The sequence below is a fragment of the Phalacrocorax aristotelis genome, chromosome 11 (genome assembly GCF_949628215.1).
Source record: "Phalacrocorax aristotelis chromosome 11, bGulAri2.1, whole genome shotgun sequence".
Lineage (NCBI taxonomy): Eukaryota > Metazoa > Chordata > Aves > Suliformes > Phalacrocoracidae > Phalacrocorax > Phalacrocorax aristotelis.
The window spans coordinates 9,203,344-9,224,880 of NC_134286.1; the positions used below are offsets into that span (position 1 = coordinate 9,203,344).

The 21,537-nt window shown below is 42.2% G+C and overlaps 1 protein-coding gene across 2 annotated transcripts; it reads left to right on the forward strand.

Annotated features, from left to right (window-relative positions):
• The first annotated feature begins 5,982 nt into the window (after window positions 1-5,982).
• On the forward strand, window positions 5,983-20,095 carry MOSPD1 (motile sperm domain containing 1). Of its 2 annotated transcripts, XM_075106800.1 has the most exons (7): window positions 5,983-6,121; window positions 11,262-11,518; window positions 11,702-11,777; window positions 15,006-15,232; window positions 17,163-17,324; window positions 17,905-18,008; window positions 19,757-20,095. In XM_075106800.1, the coding sequence occupies exons 2-6, from the start codon at window positions 11,365-11,367 to the stop codon at window positions 17,982-17,984; spliced, it is 699 nt and encodes a 232-aa protein (XP_074962901.1). In that variant the 5' UTR covers window positions 5,983-6,121; window positions 11,262-11,364; the 3' UTR covers window positions 17,985-18,008; window positions 19,757-20,095. The 2 variants fall into 2 exon arrangements, with proteins under 2 accessions (XP_074962901.1, XP_074962902.1); XM_075106801.1 differs by lacking the exon at window positions 17,905-18,008.
• Window positions 20,096-21,537: the final 1,442 nt, after the last annotated feature.

Consider the following 21,537-nt stretch of genomic DNA (forward strand, 5'->3'; position numbering starts at 1 on the left):
TTCACTTAACTAAATGTTACAGTCTGTGCCAACACAACACAGTAGATGACAGGAGGTTGGAAAAATGGCCACGAGGCCACTGCATCAAATTTGTCTTCAGGATAAATGTTTGTGAAACGTGGCTTGATACTCCCTAATCCCCCTCTGGATCTGGCCTTTGGTAAACTACATGGCTCAAGTTATTTCGCAGTCACCAATGATCTCGCAGTGCTCCAGCTCTCCAGACCCACCAAGCTCAGTAGGATCTCCACAACAAAAGTTTTTTCTGGCCTGGGCCTTCCTGTGAGTAATTCAGGACATGGCTGTTGCCAAGTTGTACCCTTCCGTGCACAGCTCAGAATATGCCCAAGGCAGGTTGTTTCCAATGCCTTGAGTCAAAGGGGTCACCGTAATACCAGACAGAGAAACACACTCTCACCACTGGGTGCAAATCGAGTGCAGGTAGGATCTATGCTGATGGTGTCCTCTCCAAGTCAATGCACGTAGATTATCCATGCTGGAAACTTCTCAGTTGGTGGTGGCAGCAAAGCCCAAATCCAGAAGCTTTTTGAATTTCCAGGTCAGAGACCAACTCCAGCCGGTGCGCCTCACAGATCTCTCTTTTCTGCAGCGTGTTTGCAACGTACCAAAGGCTGCATGAACTAAGCACAAGACCATCTGCTTTTAGCACAACAACAGTATCTTGTTCTCCACTTCTAGCCTTATTTAAATCCCTTGTCTTTGTCCTGCTGCCCATATTAAGGAACGAGTTCAGCAGGAAGGGCGAGTGGTTTCCAGAGTAATTCCCAGCAGAACTCCATGAGGGAGCCTGGAGCTTGGCGCCATGCTCCAGAAACAGAGCGTGCCATGTGGAGAGCCCTTCAGAGGGGCCAGGATCAGAAAAAGAAGGACAAACGGTACTTGTGGTCAGCTTTTAAAGACAAATCTAAATATCAGGGTAGGCATTTGCTAACGCGACAGCAGAACCATCCGTGGGGCTGCCCTGCCTCTCCTTTGTGCAGCTGCACAAAGACTTAGTAAGTCACACAGGTAGAACGCTTGAGCAGCCGAGGTGCAAAATGGATTGTATTAAGTGAAGCTTTTAATAAGATTTTGATAACAATGATTTTTATGTTAATCTCTAAAGAGTTTGTTGTTGTAACATTTAACTGATAAGCATATAATCTAGTTTTAATTTAATCTCTGCAGGTGTTTCCCAATGGTAAATGTTAAATTTTTATTGCTTCCTTAGGCAGCCACAATAGGGGGAATGTCTGCAAGGCTCCTACTGTCCATCCATATGCAGATAGCATAATATTTTATAATAGCTGTAAATCTGACAGGATTGCCTCTTACTTTTGAGATGACATTATAAATATGCATCAACACTGAAGTAAACGTCTTTGGAAGGAAAATGAAATAGAGATTTTATTAGAGGTCTAATGAAACAACCATAACTGCTTATTTATAAGAGATGTATGCGCACACCCCTGGAAGAAGCAGAGCCCATGCTGGGTTTGCAGCTTTCTGACGAGGACAATGGAGATTCTCAGCAGGGTCCTACAGACAATGCAGAAATAGATCCTACACTTCATAAAGATGATGACTGTCTATAAAACTCTAAATGTTTGCCCTTTCTGAGGTTTCTAAACGATTATAAATACCATGGTGTATACGACTCAATTATGGCTTCTTTCAGACGGCTTCATGGAGCAAAGCAGATGTCAGGAGTTCCCACATGAAGACCCATAAGACACCGAAAACAAGGAAGAGAACCCCAGCACCTGTCTGAAGCGTAATACAAGCATACTTTGGGCAAAATTCATTCAGTACAAGGCTGGAGAGGGACTTCAATGATCACTTAGATCTTCCGCTGGCCACCCTCTCAGGAAAGAGCATGCATGAAACCTGCCATTGTTTACATTTAGTATTTTAAAGACGGTTACACTTTAGGCTACATTTTACCAAAAGCATTCTGCTGTTCTGCAGCAAATAGGGCTCTCCGGCATGCTGTGCTCACCGTGTCCACCGGCACATCTCAGGGACCCATTAGCACAGGGAGAGAGCTGAGCTAAAGGACTTCGAAGGTGGAGCTGGCTTGCCTCCAGGCACTGTGGAGCATGGGCAGAGAGAGCTTCCAGCTGTCTTTACTCTCCTGTATAGGCATGCCCTGAAAGGGATTACACTTTAACAGAGGTCTAGATATTTCCTCAACGGTGCTTAGATATGTGGCTCCCAAGGTCCACATTATTAGTCATAAAAACAAACAGTCTAACCTCTGACACAAAAAAGTACATGCTAGTACGTTGAAGTCCCTAGTGACACGAAATGGGAATACAGCATGCTTCCACTGGGGGGAGGAAATTTGAAAAGCTGCCACATAAGCAAGTAAAAAAAAAAAAAAACAACACAAAACCTTTTACTGGTGAATTAAAGTTACAAGAACAGCTTGTACAGTTTAGGTTGAGCAATTCTTGCTTCTATTATAAGTCAGAACATGTATGCTGCTTTAAGGTGCTAGCTTGAATGCAGTATTTTGTTTCTTTTGATAGTTTTTTAAAATGACAAAAAGATCTTTTATGAAAGCTTCTTTATAAATTGGTATTAATAAGAAAACTCAAATAATCTTTTACAACGAAACAAGACAAAAGCAACACAACGTGGGCGTGAATGGAAATGCAGCTACGTCACTCCATTTCTTGAGTTACTTCAAAGTCAAAAGAGGATCTGCCATGTTTTGCCATGGAGCAGGCAACTGTGAAGAAAGACAAAATATCACATCAAGGATATTCACTGTTAGGAATTAAATGCATTAAGAGATATAGGTAAGACTCAGATATATAAAATATTTAGCCCTCTCCTGTCTGCACGCTCATTCTTTTCCTCTCAGACTGTGTAAAAATACAATTTATTTTGAGTAACTGCTTCAGTTTGACAATTCACAAAAGGAGGCCACTCATAAGGTGGCTGCAGTCAGCCTCTCCAACTGCACCACTATAACCTGCGTGCCAATGTTACAGGCACACTGGGCTAGCGGTGAGCACACACAACCCCAGAGCCATGCCCTCTCTACCTAAATACTACACAATGTCCATAGGCCATGGCAGATAAAGAGGAATTCTTTGCTAAGCAAGCGTGAAAATCTCAGGAATCAGACATAATGCTGTGTTTCCCACAACTTAAGAAAATCTTCTCCATGATAAATGAGTTGAGAATCTCCCATATAAAGTATTTAAACAGATGGATAATCACCACAGCAACCAAAACCACGACAAAGTCATTGAGGAGCATTCCGTATCTGCAGACTCCAGTCTCAGGTTTCATGCTGCAAGGAGGCAGTGTTTTATGCAGGAGAAGACTGGCCAATACTTTTAGGTAACTCCCACTGGTTTCCAAGGTAGGTGAAAAATCAGAGGGCCAAACATTAGCTACAAGAACATAATTTTTTTATACCTCAGATCAGACTTAAAGCAACCTGATAAACTCGTCGCAGATTCTCTACTGCATCTTATGTCACTGACTCCTTCGCATCTGTATTTCTGGCTACTTCTTCATCCACGCTTTTTTCCTCTCATCTTTTCCCTACTCTACCAGCATCGTAACAAGGACTGCAACCTCAGTCTGCCTCTGATCCCAGAAGTAATTAATTATTTGGGCAAAATAAAGCACCCTGATAAGGAAAAAGCCAAAGAAACAAATCACCTAATGATAAAGGAGAGAACTTCCCACAGATCTGAGATAATTCTAGTCACTGCCACCCATGGCAGTAGTCTCCATCTCCCACATCACAGATGAGCAGTCTACTCACAGCACATGGCATGTGGGCACACTCGTATACATCCTCTCCATAATTTTTTCACCCACCAAAAGCACTGAGCCTTGCCAGCAGGGCTGTGAGAAGAGCCAGGCTCTGTGAATGCCCCAAACCAAAAAGCTCGGCACCAGTGAGCTCATCAAGCAGCTCTGTAACATTTTTGCATATATCAGTGCTGGTTAAATAGCGATGGCACATATGCACCTTTAATAACGTCTGGGATGGGGCATAATCTCTCTCAAGGGCACATTATTGCACGATTGTCAAGTGATGTGGGGTTTCTGCTCTCCGAAGCATCACGCACAGGCAACAAGGACTGAAGAACACTGACCCCTACTCGTACGCATACAACAGTTTTCACATTTAATTGGAGTTAACGCAGGGCTTTTAAAATAACAAAATAACCTAGAAACAAGCTGCAGTGATAAGACGGGTGGAAGAGGAAGGAGAGCAGCACGATTTCTGGTTTTCAACAGGTGGCCAGCGGATGCAAACATTGCTAAGTGTGTGATAGAAAAACCAAAACTGAGTCCTGGAAAACTTATAAAGGGAGACCTAAAACCTGCTTTCAGAGATTCTGAACTTTCTTTGTAAATGAGCTGGATGAATTGGAAAACATCAACTTGGCTAATTAATGTGCTTCTAATCTAGCCATTTTAAATTATGTTTTTTCTAATTTGATAATTGTTTATCATTAATTTTAATATCTCTGAAGCATGTTTATGTCTGCTGCTCCTCCTGAGACAGATTTCCAAAACCAGAAACACCCTACATTTCATTAATACTCAGTAAACACACTCTTCAGGATACTCTGAACGTATCCTGGAGGCTGAAGTCTGATAGTCTGTTCAAAAACAAGAATTCCAGTTTATTTTTAAACATAAATGTTGAACTCCATGAGCTGATTGACACTTGTCAAGAAACAACTAAAATATTTTACTAGTTTTCACTGCGTACATTTTCAGAAATTCTGACAAGATTATAAATTCTATATATAACTTAGCTGTAATATTATGTAATTTGTGGCTGTAAGACTGAAACTGCTAATGAACTTCTAGCAACTATGAGACCTGCAAAAGGAAATATTTGGAAAAAGATGAGCATCTTGGCTAAGTTACAAATTGAAGATTTATTTATTTATCTAGTGTCTTCCATGATTTTAAATAGACAAAATATGTTCCTTCCTGTCCTGGACTGTTTCACGGTGTTATTATGAAATGCTAATGGCTGCTGTGTTTACTTCACCACAGGAGTGTGTTCATTTCACGGTGGGTGAAGTCTGGTGATGGGAAGAAGATTCTGCAACCCTGCTGACTGGGCGGCTTCACATAAATCTTGATTATTCACCTGACTTGCAACAAAATATTTTGCTGCATTAATAATCTTGAAGTTGTGAATGAGCGTATGAGGTAACTATGCTGCTGCATGGTTTTTTTATTAAACAGGGCTTAAAAGCCCAAGTCAGAAAAAAACCCAAAGAAAGACAATAGTGGATACTGCATGAGTCCACAAACGGTTTAACTTAATAAAACCACATTAAGTAAAGAACGGGGAACCTAGAAGGAAGGTAAGAGCAAGAGAAACGCTTTACAGAGACGACATGCCCCTTCGAGCTGTGCTACTGCACGATCAGAGGTTCACGAACCACCGCATTTGGACCGAGACTCGCCGATCCTCCCTGCCGGAGGGTCTGCCAGCGCTCGGCAAGCCCCGAGCCGGAGCTGCGGGACCCCATCCGCCGTGAAGGCGAACCGGGGTGCGGGAACCCGCCTGCCGGGAAAGGCAGCGGCCCCAAGGTCAGCGCCAGCCAGAGCCGTGCGGGGCCTGGAGCCCCTTCGGGAAGCGGGCAGCTCTCCGAAGCCGCGAGGTAAATTATTTTTCAACAAGCGACTCCCCGTAGGAGAGGGGAGCCGGGCCGGTTGCAAACCACCCGCTTCCCACCATCGGGGACCCCTCGCCGGCCGACCGCCATCCTCGCCCCCTCCCCAAGCGCTGGGGTTCCCCGAAGGGGAGCGATGCCAGCGAGGGAGGGTCCCCCACCACCTTCCCGCGGAGAGCGGGGCCCGGACCCCAAGGCCGAGCAGCCCCCTCACCCCTCCGCCTGCCGCCCACCGCGCCAACATGGCGGCAAGGAGGCAGGGAGGGAAGAAGGCAGGGGAGGGGGCGGGGCCCCGTGACGTCTCGCGATGGCGGGCGGGCGGGCGGCGCGATCCCGCCGCGCTCCCGGCGGCCATAGCGACGGCGCTGCCTGCAGTGACGGGCGCAGGCGGGGGGGGGGGGCGGACAAAGGGGGCGCCGCGCGAGCCCGCACCCAGCGGCCCCGGAGAGGTGAGTGTGGGGCGGGGGGCGCCGCGCGACGGCACCGGGGCGGGCCGTGGAGGAGGGGGGGAGGGGGGGATGAGAGACCGAAACACCGACCCGGTTACCGGGCCGGGCAGCGAGCGGCTCCGGTGGGCCAGGCTCCCCCTCCGACCCCCGCGGCGGGGAGCGCGGGGCTCTGCCTCGACGCCGGCAGCCCTCGCCCCGCCGCCCCTTCCCTCGGTGGGGCCGTGAGGAGGAGCGCGGCGGCCCGGCCCGGCCCCTCTCGCCCGCGGGGCTGCAGGGCGGGGAGCGGGGCGGCCGCGGCCGGGCTGTCCCGTCCCGCCGGGGCCGGGGGCCGAGGGCAGGGCGGCCCGGCCCTGCCGTCGGTGTGTGCGGGTCTCGCCGCGGGCCGTCGCTGGGACGGGGCGCGGGAGGGAGCGGGGTGCGGGGTCCCCACGGGCGGGGCAGGGCTGGGCTGCGGAGGGAGGCCGTTAGGGCGCAGGTGCCTCAGCCTTTATCTCTGCTGCTCGGAGCTGGAGGACAAAGAGGATCAATTAAGCGTCTGCAGTTACTGCTGTTTCTCTGCCTTCAGTGGGTGTGCTCGGAGAGTCGAAGCGAACGCCTGTATTCCCGCAGCTCTCTGAGGAAGGAGTGTTTTCCTCAGTTAATCTGTGGCACCTTGGCGTTTGAGCCGAGTTTTTGAACCTGGTCTGAGGCAAGGAGGCACGTAGCACTAATGAGCACAATACACGTTTAAAAACAACCTGAAAGTAAAAAAATAGAGACTAAAGCAAGATGTGCCCTTGAAAGTCTTCTGTAGGATTCTTCTGAACCGTTTGGTGGAATGGATCAGCAGCCGTGCACAGCTGCTATTTCATTTTGCCCTGCTTTTTCAGGTCTCTTGATTGCATTTGAATAATTTTTTTTTTTTTGTTACTGTCACCTTTTCAGCATTTGAAAAAATAAAGGGAGGAAAATAATGTAGTCCTAATAAATTTTGCTGTAAGTATCAGCATGATTTATGCATGTTGTAGTCATCCATGCTAGTAGGTAATTCTCTGAGACTGTTTCATTTTACAGCATCCTGGAGACAGTTACTAATTATATTTCTCATCGCTCTGTAAAGAGGTAAACAGTAACATGTTTCAGCCCAGGCTTTGCAAAGTATCGGAGTAGTTCCGCCAGTTTAAATGTGACTATCCGCCTACTTAAATACTCTGCAGAATATGTGCCTTCATAGATTAGCAAATTGAGGTGAGGTTAACCAACTTGCTCAAGGTCACGAAGTGTCAGTGACAGAGTTAGCAATAATGGAATCCAGCCATCCTGGCTGCTGGGTCTGTGCTCTAATCATTGGATGACTCTTCCAGATAATTGCGGGTAGTTTAAACATTGGTTTGCGTAAGCACACGTTAAAGCCTTCAGAAACTTTTGGAGAAAATAAATGTTACTAGATCTGCTTCAGTCAGATCTTGCACTGTATTGGCATGTAGTTTAAAGTAATTGCACTGCTCGACATAGGAGGGAGCTTTGAAGACGACTTTGTTGCTTGTTTTGTAAATATGCGCTCAAAAGGCATCAATTTTATTGAGTATATAGTGTAGAAAGACTGTGTAGACTTGGAGGGTAGGTCACAAGACAAAACAAAAATAGATTGCACTGTAATTAGACAATTTTTAAAAGGAGAATGTGGAGACTATGACTATAAAGAGGTTATTGTCTGAATAAAGTGTTTACCAGATGACATTCTGTAGACTTATTTGCAGTTGTTAGGAAGAAAACCCAACCAACAAATGCACTCCAAAGCCATGGTGATGAGGCTGTTGGAAGTTAAAATGGGAACAAAAAACTTCCTTGCTTGGTTTATTTTTTTCAGCAGATACTTGTTAAGTGAAAACAAATCACAATCGGTGTTATTTCTGACCCTAGAGAGAAGTCGTGTTTTGCTTCATGTTTTTCTCTGTCGAGCTAAATTTATGAAGAAAGGGATTTCAAAGGAAACGCTGGCAGATCTGTGCTATTGTGACACCAGCAGTATATATTTAGTAGCTTAAGGGGGGAAAGATCCTTATTGTGCTAGGAAAAAAAAGCATCAGTGACAATTGTTTGTCTGGACTTCAAAGAGTGTTGGAAAGCAAGCTGGCATTGTTCAGGTGTTACCTTCTGGCCCGTGTCCTGTAACAAGCATTACATTTGACAGATTTCTGCACCTGCGGGGAGTTTCGTTGGCGGTTTCATAGAAGCCCATCTGCGCCGTGCAGGTCACAGATTGAGACCACAGATCTTGGTTTTGTACAGATTTGTGTGTGCTTACCCTTATGTTCTACAAGTAACGATGGTGACTATTGACCGTTTAGCGATCGTGGTGAGGACCTGCTGCGCTGCTGTGCGCAGGGTGAGGAGCGGCAGCCAGCTTTCTTTTCAGTGAGCTGGCTGGGGTGCCGAAGGCAGGTGAATCTGTGCAGAGAAGTTCTGACGATACAGACTTTCTCTGTAAGTCTTCACGGTTTCTTGTTGATGAGTGCTGTGTGAAAGCTGTGCTGTTATTAATGCTACCCCATCAAATCTCCCCAGTGTGTGTATAATGCAGTCTTTGGGAAAAGTACTTTTACTGATATTACTTGGTGAGATGTCCCAGTAAGGTGACTTCTAAGCCAAAGTGATTGTCTCAAAAAGGGTGCAGGTTGTTTGCTTAGAAACCCAGAAATTTGTACCCTGAGTGACGCTGCTGTGCCAGCAAATGTGTCTAATCTAGGCCTGGGTTTGCCAGATTTACTTTTGCCAGTTTGAGCCTTAACTTCTTATCCAGCCAAATTAAATAAGAAAAGGAAGCAATAACAGGGTATGCTTTTTTCAGACTGGTGGCTTTCCACCTGCAAGTTGTGGAATCCTGGGAGGTTTGCACACTGTCTTTTCAACAGATGCATAAGAAAAATGAGCCTGTTAATAGTATTGGTGATCCATACCTCACCTGATGTTGTGATTTGTGGGTTTTTTGGATACCTAAACACTTGCCACTGGCTGGGCTGAAGAAACTGGAGTTGCAGTATGATGCCAGGAGTCAGAATGAAGCTTGTGCAGTGTTTAAATAAAAAACCAAAAGCATCAAAATATTTATTATAAATAATATTTTTTAAAATTATTAAGGATAGTTACTTTAAAATATCTAGTGGTAGTTTGCTATTGGTTGTACAGTAGTTTAAAACGCCTATTAGGGAAAAAAAACCCTTTTGTTAATTTCAAACGTTGCCTGTATTTCTATTGTGCATAACATATGCAGTATAGATATGTATGACAACCAAAGATTCTCGCTGCTGCGTGGAGCTAACTTCTGTAACAACAAAAAAAAATTCTTAATCTTCTGCCTATGAGAAGTTTCAGAAGAAGTTATTTTGTATTCCTGTGAGCTGGCAGTTTTCCCACATTAGCTCTTCATGTAGTCTTAACGTACGGAACGATGAATCTCGCTTTGCAATAGTGCGTAAAGTTGTTCAAGACAGAATGCTTACACTTGCTGCACAAAGTGATTTCAGAGCTTAATTCTTCTGAAGCAAAAGGGATTCACCAAAATTCTAAGAAGCACTTGGAACCCAAATTGCCACTTACAGAACTATTTCTTTTCCTAGACCCTTCTTAATAAGGTAGCAGAACATCAACTTGGAACACTATCATTGGGGATTTGTTTTCAGCATATTATTAGTAGCATTTCAGTGAAGTGGAAACAAACCTGTGCTCTGAAGAGAAACTGGATCTTGGATAAAAATTTTCCAGTAAGAGCCATGAATTTAAATTTTATAGGGATGATTTGCTATTTTACAAGATAAATTTAAAAGCTTAGTTTCTGAATAAGAATCAGAACCTGTAAATCTGAAGGTATGACAGATGTACCCTAGTAAACACCTAAACTTGTGTCATGTTTCAAGTATGAAACATGTATCTGGTGCTTGGAAATGTGAACGTCATGATGTTTAGAGCACAAGAATAAGCATTTGGTTTTTTTAATTGTTCATAATGCTAGGGCTATTCACTGCTAGAAAGTTCAGAAACTAAATTTCTTAAGGTGTGACCAAATCAGTTTATTGGACTGAAGAACAGCTGAAACAGGCATTGTTTTATAAAGCTTCATTGGAGGTGGAAGTTACAGCTAATGAGTCAGTAGGAACTTTTTGTTCTTTTAATATTTCCTACTATAGAATGAAATTAAGCCTCAAAGGACACCTTCGGTTTGATAATTAACCTATAGGAGCTACAGTAAAATATTATATTCTTGGGGGAAAAATATATGTAGCTGTTTCACTTGGTAGTGTGTAAAGTCAATGGTATGTGTGCTGAGGAGTCTGGCCTTAATTTTATTTTACGAAATACATTTGGGATTGTTGCTTGATTGGGTCATGGGTTCTGGTTTTAGTTCTGGAATGTCACTCAAAATAAAACAAAACTGTGGGGGTGGCAGAGGGAGAATTATGATGGTTGTACTTTAGTTAGAGACGGTGGTGGTAGAAAACCTCTCTTATTTTTCAGTCAAATAGTAAATCCCAAATCTGTTTGGTATTATTCATCTCAGTTATTTTTCAATTCATTGCCTGTAACTACCATGCAGTTGTAACAAGAGTTTAGGTTAAACAAGGCATGAAGGTGTTGTGTTCCCCATTCTTTTGTTCTGAATCTCTGGGCTTTGGCATACCACAGTGCCCATGTGAGCAGATACCTAAGTAATACCTCATCCGGGAAGGTCACCACTGCAGAGAGATTCCTGACTAAATGGTGATTACTGCTGCCTTATGTCTTCATGTTTCCTCATTTCTGCTCTGTTTTTCTCAAGTGTTAGTGTTTCTGTGGCAAGGATGGGATATCTTTTTGTTGGTTGGTTGGTGTTACAAAGACCTGGGATAAGCAGCCCTTGTCATGGGCTGGGACCCCAAAATGCTGCCATGATACACTGAGTTAGTGCTTATCCATTTATTTTATAATAATTTGTTAAATAGGTGGAAATCAGATGTAAACATTTTCTATTTCCGTATTTTTGAAGGAACTTAAGTAAAGGTAGATTTATAACCAAGCATCAGGTTCTATGTTTCTACACCTTTGTTGACTGCCTCAGTTTAGTATAGACTTATGGAAATAATCTTCTTGCCTTTTGTTTTTTTCTTCCCCTTTTTTCCTTTAGAATTGCCAAAATGCTTTGGAATTCTTAAACGATTCAAAAACTGAAGTCTCTGAGGATACAAAGTCATAAGAACACAAGAAGCAGCAAGGAGGATTCAGTGCCAATGCAGCAACAAAAAAGACAGCCAGAGTTAGTGGAAGGAAGTCTTCCTGTTTTTGTTTTTCCTACAGAACTTATATTTTATGCAGATGACCAGTCAACACACAAGCAGGTGTTGACTCTATATAACCCCTATGAGTTTGCCTTAAAATTCAAAGGTGGGTTTCTTAGGTTAAGTTTTATTTAAGGGTTAGCCTGTGATCTTGACCAGTCCAGTTATAATTCATGTAACAAATCATATTTGTGACAAAACCAAACTCATGTCTTTACGTGTGCCTGTTGATGAAGTTGGTGAGGTATGAATTCATGATTTGTTACCGCTGCTGTCCTTTTCATTGCAGTTCTTTGTACAACTCCAAATAAATATGCGGTGGTTGATGCTACTGGTGCAGTGAAGCCTCAGTGCTGTGTTGATATGTAAGTAAAAGTTGGTTTGGTTTTGTCTTTTTTCTCCTAATGTATGACACTTGATTACTTTAATTTGTTTTATTATTTAAGATGTAGTAAATAATATCATGCATAGTGCAAACTAAGTTGGATAAAGATGTAATATTTTCCTAATCTGTTATATTCTTGTACCATCTGCTCTTTGCTGTTCTTTCACTCTAGGGCAGAGATATTACAATAGTGGAGATATTTCCTTCTTTAATTTTGTCTTTAGGCATACATGAAATGCTAGTAAATGCATCCTGTAGTATACTTTGTAAAGCAGCAGCGAGAGTAGCATAAGCCTCCTCTGAGTACTTTTTTTGTTATTTCTAACAAGAAAAGCAAGACCACCAGGGCTGGGATCTCTGTGAGAGAGAAATGTTTGCAGATGAGCAAAATGAAAATGTATGCAGTTCTATGGGGCACACTTTCCTGGGCCATGTTTAATAAAGGTACTTTTGCCTACCTTTCACCCCGACCACTCTCACCTCAGACCTCTCTGTCTCCCCTTTACCTGTTTCTCTTATCAGGTCCCAGCCCAATAACAGCGAAAAGAGGAAGGCCAGTTAAGTGACCACAATAATGCATATAATTCAAAGTAGAGTAGGTGGTATAAGCTAAAATAGCCCGATTTTTTTCATCTTCTGCTTGCCACATTGTTCCTGTGCTGATGCGCAGATACAGCTAAAGGAAGTATGAAGGATCTAAAAGAGCAGACTGAGCTTTCTGACTAGAAATCTGCAAACTGTAAAGCACCTTCTGAAATCTCTGGATAACAAATGGCTGTATGCAAAAAACCCTGCTATTGAATTTATTATCTTTTGTTAGACAAATAATACCATGCTTGGGGAACGGCTCTTCCCTGTAGACTGTTTTCCTTAGGTGTAATTTGGAAAATTCCAAGGACTCACCAAATAGAAAGGAAGTTTAAAACATGGAACTAAAATTTTCAGTGGGCAAGGGCGACAGTCCTACAAATGGAACAAAACGGGTCAGAATATACCAGTGTATCAGTGAGCTATTCTAGTCTTTAACAGACATTTACACAAGCTTGATTACATGTGGTTCATCTTAAACAAATGTATTTTATTAAATAAAGGAAAATAATACCATATGCCTGTTTCCAAGGGAATTTTTTGTGCAGCAAAACCCCCATCCCATTCCAATGATTGCTGTCTAAGGGCAGTGTTTACAGCTAGGATATGAGCAGTACTATGCAAGTATGGCCATTTGCCAGATAAACAGATATTCTACAGAGCTTCCAATTATGCAATGGTCTCTAAAAAGAAACAGGAGAATGTATCTGTTTATAAGGGTCTGCAGAAAACATCTCTCTGCTTGGCAGCGGATGCATCTCCTCATAGCACAGTGTTATGTAAAGATTCTGTTTAGGTTGGTCGTTAGTACCGTGGTACTAAAAGTAGAAACAACAATTTCAAAGGAACTGTTAAAGGAAGAAATAAGAGTTGAATCTGCTGTTTTGATATGCTGAGAGTTGTATGAATTAGGATTGTCGGGGGGAAAAGCCTTTTGTTTTAAGGAAGGCAGTTGCCCAGCCAACACTGGGCTTGCTGAAAGCCTGTCATAAGCACACTCTTTTGCCTCTAAAGTGATGTAAAACTACCTACATTCCTGCAGCCTTCTCGCTTGGGGGATGACTTAGTCTCTGTTTCCTTGTTGAATAGTCTGTTCAAACTAGATACCAGTTACAAGACCTCGCTATGTATTAATGATTGTAGATACCTTGATGTGATTTAGTTTCTGTAAATGAAGACTGAAACAGAGAGCTGCTGTTTCTCGCAGCAGTTCAATGCATATATTATCACAAAGATAGGTCACTTGAAGCAATTTTAAGACTACTATCCTGTATTGCTAAGGGTAGAATAATTTTTTCCTCTCAGGAGATAGCATCCTTCTTGAAGCCAAATCACTTACGTGTAGGTATTTTTTCAGATTAGCTGCTGTTACCGTAGAAATTTGGAACAGTCCTTCACCAAAAAAACTCCACTTCGGAAAAATAACTAAAATCCATATTAACCCTAAGAGATGATATGACTTCAAAACCTAAATGTTATAGCTTTTTAATGCTAGATATGTATTTTCGTGTTGAATCATAAATGCAGAGAGCAGCGCTCAGAGGCCTGTGTTGCCTTTGAACAGTGTTATTTTAAAATTGTGCCTTTTGTAGTTCCCACATAAATTTTTCCCATGAAATGCCATAAAACTAGAAGGAATGCAACAACTCTCACCCTGTCTCACTGTTGAAGCCATCTTGGTCAATGTATTCAAAACAGTAGAGCAGCAGAGCGGTTGTTGGACAGTGAGAAGGCTTACCAAGAAAATAACCGACTCTTTAGCTATCATTCAGAGAGTGTGTCTACGCTGCAGTCTGAGTTGCGGTTGCAGCTTGGGTAGCCACACCCGGCCTAGCTCTTGGTAGCCAGTGGGGTATCTGCAGCATCATGCCCTTCAGTTCAGGCTGCGAACCGTGCTCAGGGTAGCTAGAGTGATGAGCAAAGGTCTGACAGCACAGAGCTCTACTACCGATATCCAGATTTAGTCACTAGAAGACAGGTGGGAAATGTTCATGTAGATACGGGTTTGTCACTTTTACTGCACTGCTACATGCCCTGAATGGTGGGCTTCTGATTTTGAAAGTTTGTTTATGTTTAACTGCCTCTTGAACATAGAGGGAATGAGTTTGCTTCTGAGAAAGTGTAATTGTAAAGCTCTGAGCCTGGTTTCCTCAAAAAGCTAGACTTTTGCCATCATCTGTCCAAGTGTTTGGTAGTCTTACTTTTCTTCTTTCCTTTTCTTGTCCATTCCAGTCCCCCCATACCTTTTAAAATTATTGGCCAGCATCAAACAACTTTGATAAAGGAGGAGGCATCTTTCAGATAATTCATGTTTCGTGCAAATTGGCAGCTAGGCCTCAGATTGAGGCAAAAGTGTGCTTGAGATAAATAATTAACTGCTCTTTTTGGCCAGCCAATTGGAGCAGATATATTTGAGAACCAGAGCAAACACAGGGAGAGGAGAGAGAAGGCAAGATGAAATCTTTAACAGATGGAGTGATGGAGGAGGGAATGGGGATCTGTACTATTGCAGTGTATCTGTGTATGGGGTAAGAGGGGAAACATCATGACATAGGGTGTAATTCCACAGGAGACATGCTTTGTATTTGTTCCTCTCTGAAAATGTTGTTTCCCTCTGCAGCGTGATTCGTCACAGAGATGTTCGGGCTTCTTACTATGGTGCGATAGATAAATTCCGTCTACAAGTGTCTGAGCAGAGCCAGAGGAAAGCATTAGGGAAAAAAGAGATTATTGCTACTCTACTTCCATCTGCAAAGGAACAACAACAACAAAAGGAAGAGGAGGAAAAACGAATAAAAGAACACCTGACGGAAAGTGTCTTTTTTGAGCAGACTTTGTGTCAACCAGGTAGCTGAAAGCTTTTACCCCTCCAGTCTTCCAGATCAGTTATGAATAGCTCGAGGCCCTAGAAAGCCTAGACCAAAATAAATTTGACAATAATTCTTTCTACTTACCTATAAGACTGCTGTCTTTACCACTGGGGAATGGTAGCGCCCAAGAACCCAAACTATGGCAATTCTGCTTATGCTGTCTTGAGTAATCAGGACCCCTTGCTGCCGCAGGTTTTGCATGTCATACCTTGGAGGGTACATCCTCTGTTCCTCTGGTGTAGAACTTCTCTTACGGCCAATGGGTATTTATCTGCAAAAGAATGGTAGTTAATTTTTCCCTTGGGCTCCTTCAGAACATATGCCCCTTCTGAGTTTGTTCCAAACCCTTAATCCTCCATTTCCTGATGAGCAGGAAATATTGCCAGAACATCTTCTAAAGTGCTCCTTGTTCTGCGCCATCTCATTTGTCTTTCTCACCGGTACAGAAAAGCCCAGTTGCTAGCTGAAAACTCTGCACGTTTCATACATGAGGAAGTGAATCAACAGTGTTGGGCAAAACCTGGACCAAACAGTTAAATTGAAGCGAGGGGGGGAGATATAAAAAGTATCAAGTTTTACCAGAACTGAATCTAAACTAATCCTTGACAGCCTACCTTCTTGTTAGTTTTACTGATTTATACTGTAATATTTTTGTCGCAGTTTTATTTTTATGGCAAGAACAAAAATCAATTCCAGAAAATAGATTAACCTGCTAGAGAGTGTTCCTCTTGTTAGAATCAAACTGTTTCACTATTTATACGTAGCTTGTTGGCTGGTGAAACATCTTTTACTAAAAAAAACCAAACCCTCGAGATAGGTATTAGTAGGATACACAGTTAAAACAAACTGACAAGATCTCTGGGCTCACAAAACAAAATGTTATCCAGTACAGAGGGTTTGAGCCATCCTGAACAATCCAATACTGGTCTTAATCTAGGTGCTGTTTCTCTGCTTAAAAACCTTGTTGACTATATTATATTGCTTGCTCACAGAAAAACAGTAAACAAAGCAACTACAGTCTTTGCATATAACCTGCAACCTAGAAGTAACAGATTTATGGAATTAAAACAGGACACATTGCTATAGTCACTGAGGATAGAAAAACTTGATAAAAACATTGGCTTATTTCCAGCAGGTCTTAAGAATTTGGTTAGAGGTATTCTACTAACGTGTTAACAGCTCTTTTCAGATATTACACTGTACCTTTGAGTAGGTTCCAGCTGTTAAACTGCAGTGCAATAAGGAGTGTGAAGGACATTTCATCTGTAGTTTGCATTTCTGTATTCTGGTGGCGTTGGACCGTCAGAATGGTTCACTCTCACAGTTTTAAAGTAAGATTCAAATATTATTAGGTTGTGGCACATAAACTGGTTCTGGGAGGTGCAGCCCTCGAATCTCCTAAAGGAAGAAGGAGAATGCATCTGGCCCAGGAACCTGCGCTCTTGCTGTAGCCAAGTTTTGTTCTGGAGGTGTAAGCAGAGTTATCTGCCTGTGCAGCTCCTTTAGGTGCTCTTGCCTAATTGATTACTAATCACTGAAGGAACATGTCAAGGAATGGAGTTGGGATGCATGGTGAAACCCCAAGCGTTGCTGAAACATCCAGCTGTCATGAGTGTGTATATATAGCTACTGGGCCTGGCAGGCTTTGTTCCTCCCGAAGGGAGGGGTTTGGAAAATGGTGTGGAAACAAGTTCCAGCATCAGAACAGGGAGCAGTCCTCTCCACTGCAAAATGCATAATGTTTAGGAGAGTGGGTTTAAGAGTTGTTTTCCACCCCCTCCAAACTCCAAAGGGAAAAGAAAATCGTGGGATACTGCAGCTCCAATGTACCGCAAACATTTTTGCAGAACATTTAACATTGATATTGGGTAGATATTCCTCACAATTGGTACCATCTTGTTTTTCAGAAAACAGAACTGCCTCGTCGGGACCTAGTTTACTAACAGTCTTCCTAGGAATAGTGTGTATTGCAGCACTAATGCTACCTACATTGGGGGAAATGGAATCCCTGGTGCCTCTCTACCTCCACTTAAGCGTGAATCAAAAGCTAGTAGCTGCTTATGTTTTAGGTAAGTATTTTGGATTTTGCAAATGTTTTCTTGCAATTTCTGTGGTTTGGGAAACTTCTGTGTTTGCCAGTGGCTTCAGGAAACTTGATGGAGACAAAGCACTATATTACAGTTTGTTTTGCACCTCCACTTAGATTTTAACTTGCATCTATAGTGATATCAGTGTAAATTAGTTACTCTAAGTATTTTAGACCAGATTTTACTCAATATTTATTATATAAAGGCCCCTACACATTAATTTCACCTTCATTTGATGACTAGTTAACTGTAGTCATCTGCCAACAAAATTGAATGGAATGTCCTGTTTCTTATTCTTATATTGAAATAGAGCTACTCTATTGCAGAACCTAGATCTCTTGTTGTTTAATTTCTCTGTCAAACCCAGATGAGCTGGCCTGAAAGGCTCTGTTCACTACCTTGTTGATAAGCAGTTGAAATGTGTTGAGATAACTTGTTGTAAACCCTTCCTAAGAGACCACTATCCACAATTCTTCCTGAATTCTACCTTGCTCCTGAATTAGCAAGCATAGAGAAGTTGCACATTTCATTTGTTATGACTATTTTTCTATAACTATTTCAGATTTGAAGAACAGTCACTCTAAACCCAATTCTCCTGTCCCACTACATGGCAGAAATGAGGATTTAAAGGAAACGAGCTAGGCAGCTTCAAACTGATAGCTAGAGGTGAGGTAGTGATGGGAAAAGGTGCAAGTTCTTGATGGTTAATGCGCACACTCAGTTGACTGACTTATGCAAGTCAGTCTGCTGAAATGGCTAAAAAACTCCCTTGTTGCTAACCAGAAGCCTACGTCTTTGCCTGAGCCGATGGTGATGTATTTTCAGATCAGGACCTTGCAGTATTCCTTGCTTTATTTTTATCTCCAGTTCTGAAAACTACTCCAGCGTCTGCTGGTGCCAGCTGTAGTGTTAAACTATTGGACTTCAGATGTTTGCAACGACGTACCTGTTTCTAGATCCACTCTGAAGCTCTTACAGGCTTTGATTCCTTTGGTAGCAGCATTTTTAGTGTTCATGAGAAGAGTAGTCTTCTGTATGCAACTCTTGCTCACCTAGAGAGTTGATTGCCCTTAAGAAGACAAAACCACTTTCTTCCCCAAGGAAGTACAACTGGATTGTGTAGCGCTGGATTGAAAAGGGAGGTTAATACCACACCAGCTGGGCTGTGTGACATTTGAGAAGTATTTGCTTTACAGAAATGAGTTAAAACCTTTATTGCCTGGAAGTCCCTATGTAAGTCGTACAGACTGTCCTGTAGCACCTTCCAGAACCCTCTGTTATTACTCTGCAACGGTTTAGGTAATCCAAGCTAAGGCCTACAGCAGTTCTGGTAGTACTGGTTGTCTAAGCTAATACAGACCTTAAGAAAGAGCTGAAGCGTCATTCCTCTTTAATGGATATATTGCTTATTTAATGGAAGGCAGCATTACAGCTCTGTTCTGTCATGCTTCTGTCTTCAAAATCTTTATAAAGTAAATAAGTCAGTGTGTAGCAGCAAGATAGTAAAATAGTCTCAGAAATTCCTTTATCTGTGGTGAGATCTGTAGGCTTCAGCTAAGCTCCCTGTAGTGACAGGCTATTATATTAACATCACCTGAGCCTGCGAGAAAGTCCAGTTGCCTAAGAACTGATAAATCACTGTTTTGGTGTTATGTAAGGTTGGAGTTCAAGGGGCCCTAATGTTTTGCCATGTGCCTCTCTGCCTTGTGCAATATAACTCATGGCTAAGAACTTGCAGATTTGTACTTCTGGTACCTGCACATAAAGTGAACTTTTCACTGTGTCACAAGTGGGTTTATTAGCCCCCCATTTCCTACTTTTGCCTGGTTTTAATTATTTTTAACCTCTATCAGAGCAGTGCTTTTTTTTCCCCTCCCTCTTTAAAGGACACAACAAAGTCTGTAGAAAGCTCCTTCTGCAGACTGACAAGAAAGCTTAATATCTTTGTCTAAAATTAGTCTTAGATCAGTTATTCTGCACAGAGCAGAAGCAAAAATGCCTTGGAGCCTTCAGCTAAACTGCCTTTCTGATGATTCAGCATCTGAATGGCGCTGCCCATAACCAGCCCCCCTGAAAACTGGTGGCTTGTGTGCTAGTGTTACGCTTGCCTAAGTCAAAATGTCAGTGTTAAGATGTTCCATTAGTGAGATTGATAGTTTAGAGAATTTATAGCTTTGTTGGCGTTTAGTTACTAGACATACTGCACTTCAGTGTCATTGTTAAACAGATTTTCACTACCTCAAAATTCGGAGCAATACTTCCACTGTTTAAGTGAAGTAGATATATAAATCCATTCTGCACGTATTTATGCACGTTCACCTTGTTTTCTGGCCCATGACAGGGTAAACTGTCTTTCTTTGAAATGTTTTATTCAGTGAAATGAAAGGATTTAGTTCTTAATTCTTGTCTTGCAGGTCTCATCACCATGGTTATTTTGCGAACATGAGCAATGAGTTAATAGGATGTCAAACACCTTACTTGTGTATATTCACATCATGAATGTGGACTGCCTTTTACTCCCATTTGGCTCATTCAGATGCTAGCAAACTGTTCAGTGATTTAAGATACCTTCAGAAGTGTAATATATTTTAACTATGTATAATAAATGAAAGACTCAAAGCACCTTTTGGTGCTTCTGTAACAGACAGCTATGAAATGTTCAGTGCTACCTGTGAAAATAATTTGAAAAACTTTTATATTTACGCCTACTGTAAAAAATCCTTATTAAAGCAACATTTGTTATTTTTAGTCTATGTTCACATCAGTGCGTGATCACTATAAAAGCAAACTGTCTTATGTAAAACATTCATTTGGTTTGTGGTTGTACGTGCTGAGGCTGGTGCATAACACTTCTGTATACATACCAGAAGGATGAGAGTCATGAGTAATCATAGCACAAAATGAAAAATTCCATCAGTGAAACTATGAAATAAACCATGAATTTTAGGCGAAGAAGTAATTCTCATATTGCTTACTTCATTACAAATATATCATTGAGTGCTCGTTTTCTTACCTGGGGAGATAACTTCTGCGATGGACATTTTGTATCGCAACTGTAGAAATAAAACCAAGTTTGATGATCAGGTCCTTTCATTCCCTAGGTCTGTGTGAGCTACGTGGCGTTAACGGGAGTTGAACTCACACTACACACTAATGTAAAATGCTGGTTTTTTCCTATTTTAGAGGCAAAAGTAAGTATAACAGCAAAGGCGTTCCTCTACGCCTTCCTTCCCCCCCCACAACCAAGAGAGGGGATTTCTTTTGTATCAGAAACTCCTGCTCCAATTCCAGTTTTATATTCTAGGTGAACATTTATCTTGTTTCATATAACAACTATTCCATTTCCCCTCGTTTGACATGTCATTGTTGAGATGCTAAGTTTAAAAATCTTGCTACTGAAGGGCCGCTATTACTGCATTTGATTCACACACGCAAATCTTTAAGAAATCTAGATAATATGCTCTGATCTTAATAAAAAAGATTTTGGAAATTAAACTTTCTTTCCCCCTGCATGTTATGGGTCACTTCTGTTTATGCATGGAAGTACAAAGAAACCATGCAGAAATGAGCATTGTTTAAAGGGGGGAAAAAGAAAGGTTGAATTTAAGTTGTATTATAAGAAAAATTGTACAGTGATGAACAACTAAGTAAGTCTCTATAGGGCAATAAAATGTTACTTTAGTTTGATTCTCAGAAGGACTGAGATTGTGTCATCTATCAGCGTCAGATGATAAAGGAACAGTCAAACATTAACGTTTGTCAAAAACAGAAAAGTTATGAACTGGTTTGAGAACCGGGGAGTTCCAGAGCCCGTGCTGCAGCCACCGTGCTTGCCTCCAGTTACAGAGAGCTTGTTTTCCTGTCACTGTAGAGCTGCAGCCTCGTGCCTTTGCTGTGAGTCTTTTGTACCTACGCTGTTAATTCTGACTTTCATGAGGTGGTTTAATCTGCCTCATCTTGAGGAAGGGCAAGGGAACTGAACGGAAGCTAGGGAGATAAAACTGCTGTGCTACGTTAGCCTGGCTGTTACCTATTACGATGCCTACGTTTTATGTGGGCAAGAGCAGCAGGACTGAATGCAAAGACAATGTCTTAAAGGCCCGAGCTGAATAAAAACCAAACCAAACCTAAACTTTCTTCCCCCCCACAAATTCCAGTCATGGGGCAGGGTCGTGTTTTGCCAGGCACTTGCAGC